The following is a 10,000-nucleotide window of genomic DNA, read 5'->3' on the forward strand; positions in this document are numbered from 1 at the left end:
ACCTTTGATCGTTATGAACTCCAAGAGATTACAATAACATGTAATTCCTATTAAATAAGACACGTCGGTGCTAAAATATCACTTGGAGTGTCAAACTCCGTACAACCTCAAAAACCATGACAGAGGAGTCAGCTGCGATGTTTTTAGTCTACACAGGCGAGAGGTCATTATAGGCAATTAATATATATGTCAAAATATATACATATTAAAAGAATGTGTACAAAACATCTATAAATCTCTTACATACAAAAATAGCTTAATATATCTCCAAAACAAACGTTTATACAAATAGAATTTCATATAATAAAATCCGCAAAAGTTGGAAGCATTTTTAGAATTGTGTGTCAGTGAAACATCTATACAAAGAGGGTTGGACGTTCTTTGATTGGATTTAGCATAGTTTGAAACATTTAAATAGTGTTTGTATGTGCCACCGGATCGTGGAGTGTCATTTTAAATTAGGGCATTTTAAGACGAATGCGCGAGAAAGAAGGGTTCCGGCGCGGTAGGCGCTTTCTTTTGCCCGACAGCAGGACGGATCGTCGTATCTTGAAGCCCCTTGGCTCTGGGCGATGAGGCCCAATATCTGTCGGTGTCAGTCGAAGGGCCATGGCCGGTTGTGGACACAGAGGTCCGGAGCGCAAACGCAGTGCTTTGTGTTCGTAGAGAGCATGGGGGTCTACGGGGCCCTTCTGGAACGCTGGCTGTGCACATGAAGCAGCAACATCATCCTGTGTTTTAAAAAGAGAGAGATGGAGAGAAGGACGGATGAGACTTCAAACTAAAACAATAACAAATGCAATACACTCCAACAACTAACAGTGTCATAGAACTTATAATCAAGTATGAATGGGCTACTGATTGCAATCTATTAATAACAACAACATCAACAACAACAACAACAACAAACCTGCAATAGGCGCTCAGAACCAGTTGGTGAAGTCCAGAAGTTCTTGTTCCTCGGGACTTAACGGGTCGTACGAGCCCTCGTCTGAGGAGTAGGACGAGACGGGTGATCCCGCCATCGAGTTCATGTCATTGGCGTAGTTCTGGGACATTGTGGGGGAGAGGACCCCCGACTGGAAGGCTGCGCTGACCGCATCGTGTTCATCCAGCAGCTGCTGCAAAGCGCGGATGTACTCCACCGCCGAGCGCAGCGTCTCCACTTTGCTCATCTTCTTGTTGGCGGCGCCGTTGGGGACATGTTCGCGGAGCGTGGCGAAGCCGTTGTTGACCAGCTTCACCCGGTTGCGCTCTCTCTCGTTCCGTCGCGCCACGGCGTGCGGCTGCTGCTGCGGAAGACTGTAGCCGAAACCGGCGAAGTTGAGCCTCCGTTTGCACCGCAGGAGCTCGGGGGAGGACGACCGGTGTCTCTTCATCTGCTTGGAGGCGGACTTGCCGCTGCACTGGCTGTCGGTCGGGCTGAGCTGGATGCTCTGAGCCGCTGCGAAGAAGCAAGTGGGTGGCATGAACTGTTGCTGTCCGACGCTGATCTCCATCTTGGCAGTGATATCCATTTAACGTAGATGTCGTAGATTAAGAAAAAGGGAAAAAAACAAGAAGATCAAACTGAGCGAGGACTGGATAAAAGTCGCTTGCAGGAGAGAGAAAAAAAGAGGCGTATGCTTTCGAGGTCGCCCAGTTGGCCGTGCGTCTAGCTCGTGGCGTTCACGTGTGGCTTTTATATGCTCTCTCTCTTTTTTTTTTAGCTGTTGTTTAAAATGGGCAGTGAGGTGGACGGCAAGCCTCGCGCGCTCCTTGAATTGCTCTGAGTCCGGAGAAGGGCCGCTGGGGGCTTTTTCAACGCACGGGGCACAGCCGCCCCCCCACGCGCTCAACCGGACCACGCCTCCTCCTCGCGCTTGCATTCACCTTGGGCTGCGATGCTGTTGCAGTTGCGTACGCCAGGCGCGTGCCACTCCTGCTACTGAATAAACAACAGCATCAAGCGCACAACCGCTGTGCAACTTTAAAGGGATATTCCGCCATTTTTGGAAATACGCTCATTTTCCACCTCCCCTCGAGCAAAACAATCGATATTTACCTTGTTCCCGTTCATCCAGCCATTCTGTGAGTCTGGCGATACAACTTTTAGCTTCAGCCTAGCATAGATCATTGAATCGGATTAGACCATTAGCTTCTCGCCTGCTAGCTTCATGTTTAAAAGTGACTAAGATTTCTGGTAATTTTCCCATTTAAAACGTGTCTCCTCTCAAGTTAGAAAGTGCAATAAGACCAACTGAAAATGAAACCTGGCGTTTTTCTAGGCTGATTTGACATGGAACTACACTCTCATCTGGCGTAATAATCGAGGCAACTTGCAAACGTACCATAGGCGCAGTGATATCGTACGCAGCATCTGAAAATAGTCCCCATAGACACCAAGCAGTAGTAGTGCCAGTAGTGTGCAAGTTGCCTTGATTATTACGCCAGATGAGAGTGTAGTTCCATGTCAAATCAGCCTAGAAAAACGCCAGGTTTCATTTTCAGTTGGTCTCATTGCACTTTCTAACTTGAGAGGAGACACGTTTTAAATGGGAAAATTACCAGAAATCTTAGTCACTTTTAAACATGAAGCTAGCAGGCGAGAAGCTAATGGTCTAATCCGATTCAATGATCTATGCTAGGCTGAAGCTAAAAGTTGTATCGCCAGACTCACAGACTCACAGAATGGCTGGATGAACGGGAACAAGGTAAATATCGATTGTTTTGCTCGAGGGGAGGTGGACAATGAGCGTATTTCCAAAAATGGCGGAATATCCCTTTAAGACTTTTGGAAGTAAGACAGAGACAAGAACTCTCCGTGGTGGCCCTATTGTGAGTGCTAGCTGCACACGGGCAGGAGCTTGTTTTTGAAGTCGCTTTATCTCAGATTTCACAATAACTTTTCACACCTAACTTATTCCTATCAGTTACAGACACAATAAATTCAGTTATGGCTGTGCAATCAACTGTCCACACTTACAACGTCTCTACAACCTTCAGTCATACGTTTGATTTAGAAGGGGCCCTTACTTTACAAAAGTCCCAAATGAACAATAGAGCTTATTAATACTTTCTTTGAGAAACCACATGAACTTATCTGAACTCGACGAGGTCCTATCATTATGAACGAAATAAGCATTGTGTTCATTCCAAAAAAAAAAAAAAAAAAGGGGTTTTTTTACAAAAAAATAGACACGACAAAAATGTTGAACACCATCCAAACCAACTTTTAAAAGCATTTTAAAGCAACAAGCTCGTGTTTACTGGGTAGCCCACAGGCTACTGTCGTTTGGGTTTCTGGTGCTGAAAGACAGCTCTCTCAGCACTTACGGTGGACGAGTGAACGGTCTGAGCCACGACTAAATCCGAGCACGGAAGAACTCTTAACGAAAGTTGTTCGGTACAGGTGTGGCTCAGGCTCAACAAAGTCATGAATGTCCCCACTGGACGTTGATTCAGTCCCCGCCAGTGTGGCTTCGGGGTTGGGCGAGATGCTTCCGCAGTCATAGTCTTAGATATACTATTCATTTTGCTACTAAGACTTAGACAACCGCGTTAAGAGTATCGCATACTGACAAGAGAATGGAGCTTTGTCTGGTCGAGGCGAATTTTCCACTTTCATTAAAACTAATCAGTGGAACGGAAGGTAAAAATCTGCGCGGTGGACGCTAGCGTCGCGAATTCGGAGGGGGTTTTGTGTATGATTGGTTACACTCTATTTTGTTACAGTAGACGCGACACAGTGTATTTCAACATTTTTGTCTCCTTTTAAAGGGAGAATAATGGAACACATCTTTCAAACCGGGACAAATCCAACCGACTCTCAACTCTCTATGAATAAGTCCCCCTCCCTCTGTTGGTGGGTGCGTGTGCCTCTCTCTCTCTCTCTCTCTCTCTCTCTCTCTCTCTCTCTCTAGCTCCCTCTCTCTCTCTGTGCGTGCGTGTGTGTGTGTGTGTGTGTGTGTGTGTGTGTGTGTGTGTGTGTGTGTGTGTGTGTGTGTGTGTGTGTGTCAGAGAGGGAGTGAGGGAGTATGCGTGCTGTGAGGGACGAGGCGAAAGAAAAGGAGAATAGGGACAGGGAAAGAGGGGGGGTTCGATAAATTGTGCAATTTTTCTGTGTTGGCTGTGGCATTCAAGATCAAGCTAGCATTGAAGAACCCAGTCCCCTCCCAACTTTTTTCTCTTTTCTCTCTCTCCCCCCATACCCCCTCCTCTCCCTTATTCTGGCGCAGTGAGAGTTTAGAAAGAAGCGTGGGTTCTATTCAACTGCCCACCCCCTCACCCCCACCCCCTCGCCAGCGCGGGGCTTTCTGAAACCTATCTACCGTGCCCTGTCAGTGCAGCTCCGGCGTCCAATTAGCGCTTTGTAAAGACCGTCTTTCTTTTGCGCTCTTCTGGAGGCTGAGCAAGCGGTAGCTTCATTCGCGAAACATCCAGTCATGACTAGGTGTAATAATTAATATGACATCTGGGCCACTGTGTCTACTCTACATTCGGCCACCTATATGTGTCTCTTTTCTATCGCGCAGTCTGTTTCTTTTCCTCTTAAGAAGTTTACTGCGAGCGCTCACGTTCCACAAAACAATAGAGAATATAAAGCGTCTAGGAACGCATGCGCGTCCTTTTTAATCCATACGGGTATGAGATTGCTGGCCTATATGGGATTATGTATTAATGTATTAGTTGTTAAAAATGAATTGTGTGTGTGTGTGTGTGTGTGTGTGTGTGTGTGTGTGTGTGTGCGCGTGTGCGTGTGCGTGTGCGTGTGCGTGTGCGTGTGCGAGAGAGAAGCAAGAGGAAAATGTGTGGGTGATATATGGTGCTGTGACTTCAAGCGTATTCTACAGCCAAAACTGTACTTGCACCTGGTGAAGGTATGTCGTTGTTGTTCGTGTTCATGAAAGAGTCCCACACTTAAGCAAGAATAGTCCATCTTTGGATAAAGCTTTCTGAAGTGTGGCATGCTGGGTAGCCAACAGCGACGCGACCACCCAGCCCCTCGCTCTGCCACGCGCCCTTGTCTGCCTGGATTGGGGCACGCTGTCCAACTCCACGCGCTGGTACTTGACCAAAACAGTCTGTCAAATGATGGCGAATTACCACGAGCACACACTAATACAGCAGACAAGTTTATAAAAGTCGGTTAGAACGACAAGTAGACGATTACAGAAGTTAGTTATTACAAAGTGTGTTGTTTTTGAATCACTAATCACATTTGCTTGGCCCAAATCAAGGGTCTTAATCTGGTTTAACCCAGGTGTATTAAAGAGTTAGGCTAACTCACCCAAAGGCATTTGTCTTTAGCCTTGACATAACACACGTTCCCATTTTCTGTTGTGGGTCTACTTTTCTAGTGTGCCGGTCGAACAGGTGGGAGGTCCAGGTGCTCTACACCTTATCTTCTGTCCCAGAGAGAACTTGTGAAATCGCTCCAAGCCATGTGCGTTGGCTTTGCCCTGTGGTCCTTCACCCATGTTACTTGTTGTAACTTGTTGAGACTGACTCAACTGTGATGCGATGCCAAAGCCAGCCGTACAGCGCCATCTAAAGGAGAGAAGGTGGAACAGAGCCTGCCGATGAAATTGAGAGTAAAATCGTCACCAGAGGGCGCACGGCAAGTTGGGGGGATTTTGGTGTTATATGATACCGGCTGTTACTGTACCCTCATTTTTTCTGGAATGGGCCAATAAAGTGGAACATATTTATGGATTACGTTAGTTAGATCAAATTAATATTTGACCAATGGATTATCTTGTCTCCGTGTCAACACTGACATATGAAATTGTCTATACTCAGAGCCGTACAGCAGCGATATGGCTACTGCTTAAACTTGGCGCACACTGCTCTCTAGTGGTCAAGTGGTTTAAGAGATAGCGTCAATCACATCCAAATGTGTGTGTGTGTGTGTGTGTGTGTGTGTGTGTACACACACACACACACACACACACACACACACACACACACACACACACACACACACACACACACACACACACACACACACACACACGTATGTATGTATGTATACTTATTTTATTATATACAATTATTCCTATGGGGATTTCAATAGTTTCAAATATTTTATGCATTGCCGCAGACAACAACAACAACAACAACAACAACAACAACATGTGAGTGTGCTGCAGGATGTGACATACAGCACCTCTTGTCAGAGCCTCCCCGTGACAGAGAACTTCACCGGTGTGTTATCTATCTGAGAGAGCTGCCTTAGCAGCAGCCTCACTGTACTGTCTAACAAAAAGAAACAAAACCAGCCCCCATCCCCCACCCCAAAAAAGACAAAAAAGACAAAAATAAAATAATAACAAAAGACGTTTGTAGAAGACCTGGAAAAATGGGAATTTGATATTAACAAGCGATGCTTCCAGTACACTCTGTTCTGTATTGTGAATTGAATAAGGGAATCACTCTAGGCTATAACAGGCTGTCTGTCTGTCTGTCTGTCTGTCTGTGTGTGTGTGTGTGTGTGTGTGTGTGTGTGTGTGTGTGTGTGTGTGTGTGTGTGTGGAATCAAGTTGGGGTGAAAAACAGACGCAAAGCTGAGGTCGCAAATTTGAACAATTGCAACTGGTTGCATAACTCAGCTAGGATCTGAAGCTCCATTGAGGACATTCATTGGATGTGGTCTCTTGTTCAGGTAGGCCTCTAAGCTACCTGATTCCTCAATTCTGTACAGTGTCTCTAAGTGGTGATCTGATGAACAGCCACTCTGAATGAGATGCACTAGAAACTATGAAACCCACCCTCAACCCCCACACACTCCTGTTTCTATTCACACTCCTTATATTTCAGACACATTCTTATCTGTTCACTCACAAGACACATCTCACCCTTTTTTTTTGGCCAAAACCATCTTTCCCAACCTTTTCATTTAACCACACACACGACACGTAACTCGTTCCCCACTGGCATGGAAAAAGGGGGTGGCAACCCAAATTGGCCCAGGTAACTGGCTATCACCGAACGACACACATTACAGTGTATTATGAAGTATGCCTAGTTTAATCAAAACAAACCAGTAAGCTAAACTAAAAAGCACGTACTAGAATAACCTGTGAAAGACAGATAGGCCTGACATCAGATGTTCGTTTGTTTCCTTCCCAATCATAGCTTTCTAATCATTTTTAGCCTAGTCATTTATGGCGCGCACACCCGCGAGCACTGAGGAAGGTGTTACCTGATTAACCGTTACAAAACCTCCCCAAAAAACCCGGATGATTACAAACAGACAGCCTCCTGCTAGCATCCAGCCAGCTAACAACCAGAACCAGATGTGCCGTGATGGCCGTTTCACAACAGCTTCAGTGGCCTCCAATCCGTACCCATCGCGTGACAGGCACCACGGGCCGAATTTTAGGGGGTGTGGTGTCACGTGGCCTCTCTTAAATTGCCGGAGTTGGCGGAGGAGCTTTGCAAACAAACTCAGACAGACGCACCAATCACTTACTCCTGCACCTGCGCCGCGAAAAGCCGAGGATGGACGCAGCAATCAAGAGAGAAAACGGTGACAATGGAATAAAGGTAATAATCGACAGATGTTATTGTTTTAAATCATCATTATTATCGTGATTAGGCTAATTCAATTACGTGTTACAAACATTAGTATGTTCATGATTGTTGTCATTATCTTTCATTATGTACCAAATCTATCATTAATTATGGAGATATAACAAAACACCTGTTTATTGATGTTTAAGGTATTGTAGGCCTACATTTACCAAAAATTCTCATTCTCATTCATCTCGTTCTCATTCAAACATTTTAGTCAAGAGCTAAATTTTGTCAAAACCATGGATATCACACAGCTGAGGTCTAGTAAACATGTCAGACAGGCTTTACCTTGAATGTCCTGACTCCTACATCTGACATACTGTTACTACTATACATACTATTTGAGATACTATGCATACTATTTGAGATAAATATGTAGGCTACTTTGGATTTGTAAAATGTGGCTTATTAATGGCTATGGTTTAAGGTTGGCGTGTGTGTGTGTGTGTGTGTGTGTGTGACGGGTTACACGGGTTACGCTCTTGACTGGGGCTGAGTGGACAGGTTATGCAGGTCAGTGGCCAAAAGGTACAGGGGAAAGGACAGAGATGTCACAACACTTAGTCCGCTGGAATGTACATGTGCTCACACGCACACATGAATGCACACAAACACACACACACACACACACACATGAACGTACGCAAACACACACACACACACACACACCCACACACACACACACATATACATACACAGATGCACGCGCACACACACACACACACACACACACACACACACACACACACACACACACACACACACACACACACACACACACACACACACACCCCTTGTAGCAGATGTAGGTACACAGTGCAGGTCCTCGTGAATATTTCAAATCTGTGTCCTTATATTTAGCGGTAGTTTTGTTACATGTGCATGTGTGTAAACAGATCATGTATGCATATCATATGAGATGCATACAACATGACATGAGTCAGCGTGTAGGTTCAGGTGAGGTATGCAATGTGGGTCAGGCCAGTAAAGTAAATCAGACCGGGCAGACAAAACAACATGTGTTTGAGATTTCAGGGATCAAAGAGAGGAAGAACGCAGGAGAGAGAGAGAGAGAGAGAGAGAGAGAGAGAGAGAGAGAGAGAGAGAGAGAGAGAGAGAGAGAGAGAGAGAGAGAGAGAGATAGGTAGATCAAGGAAACACGGGATAGAGAGAGAGGGGAGAGAGAGAGAGAGGTAGATCAAGGAAGCACGAGAGAGAGAGAGAGAGAGAAATGCAACCGTAAGCCAGTGATTCCACCCCCTACATTTGTTTATTGATTTTTCTTATCTTTATTTTCTCTTTATATTTATTTGTCAATTTTTTTTTCTCTCCTCTTCCCCCCCTTATAATTACTATTATTGTCACCTGTTTTAAGTTTTGTTTATTATTGTTATTATTATTATTATTATTAAGTTTTGTTTATTACTGTTATTATTATTATTATTATTGCTATTATTATTATTATTATTATTACTTGTAATGCTTTGGCAATATTGTAACCTCAACAGTCATGCCAATAAAGCACAATGAATTTGAATTTGAATTTGAGAGAGAGAGAGAGAGAGAGAGAGAGAGAGAGAGAGAGAGAGAGAGAGAGAGAGAGAGAGAGAGAGAGAGAGAGAGAGAGAGAGAGAGAGAGAGAGGAGGGGGGGGGGGGGGGGGACATTGAATAGCCAGTAGCTGTGGTACCCATTCTCTGAAAGGCTCACTCAAGGAAAGAGTGTCTAATGTCTGCTGGTCTGTGCATCAGTAACACAAGTAGCCCATCTGTAAACCAGGCTGGTGCTGGGCCAGCTCAGGGCCTCATCAGGACCACATCAGGGCCATATCAGGGCCACATCAGGGCCATATCAGGACCACATCAGGGCCATATCGTGGCCACATCAGGGCCAGCACAGGGCCATATGCAGACCAGAGGTGGAGACATGAATCATGCCATACAATGTTAACCCTTATCGAGTAATGTAATATGAACCCACCAATGGGGTGTAGGGGATGGACAGGTGGGCAAAACCTCAACACCTCCATGGGTCGCAGCGGTTGAAAGAACACAGAGCTGGTAGTGTGAGCTGAGGAGAATGATGTAGCAGGGTTGCAGCTGTGTATCCATAGCGTCCTCATGGCCCAGTATTAAGGTCCAGTCAGCATGATCATCGATAATGTGTCAATAATGTAGTTTGACCAGAACTTGAGCCTGTTGTTTTATTTTGTGTGTGTGTGTGTGTGTGTGTCCTGAGTAGCACATGAGGCAGGCCTATCTGGAGGAGAAGACCCAGAAGTCCGGCGTGCTCTCCTGCATCTTCTCCCTGAAGGAGGAGGTGGGCGCCCTGGCTAAAGCTCTCAGGCTCTTTGAGGTTAGTCCCACAGCACGGCACAGCCTTCCCCATATGCACTTACACACTCTCTCTCTCCCTTTCTCTTTCTCTATCTCCCTTTCCCTCTC

The 10,000-nt window shown here is 45.5% G+C and overlaps 3 protein-coding genes across 3 annotated transcripts in view; 2 read left to right on the plus strand and 1 right to left on the minus strand.

Annotated features, from left to right (window-relative positions):
- The window catches only part of LOC134062152 (uncharacterized), a gene marked incomplete in the record, with an annotated part of 54,638 nt that overhangs the window by 23,031 nt on the left and 21,607 nt on the right, over positions 1–10,000 (plus strand).
- Positions 924–1,517, minus strand: ascl1a (achaete-scute family bHLH transcription factor 1a). Its single transcript, XM_062517459.1, has one exon. The coding sequence runs from the start codon at positions 1,515–1,517 to the stop codon at positions 924–926; it is 594 nt and encodes a 197-aa protein (XP_062373443.1).
- Positions 7,368–10,000, plus strand: part of pah (phenylalanine hydroxylase) — a 25,831-nt gene continuing 23,198 nt past the window's right edge. The window contains exons 1-2 of the mRNA XM_062518067.1: positions 7,368–7,527; positions 9,798–9,911. Of these exons, the coding sequence (XP_062374051.1) occupies positions 7,483–7,527; positions 9,798–9,911 (159 nt within the window). The 5' untranslated portion in view covers positions 7,368–7,482. The remainder of the gene's footprint in view (positions 7,528–9,797; positions 9,912–10,000) is intronic.

Source organism: Sardina pilchardus, chromosome 17 (assembly GCF_963854185.1).
Source record: "Sardina pilchardus chromosome 17, fSarPil1.1, whole genome shotgun sequence".
Lineage (NCBI taxonomy): Eukaryota > Metazoa > Chordata > Actinopteri > Clupeiformes > Clupeidae > Sardina > Sardina pilchardus.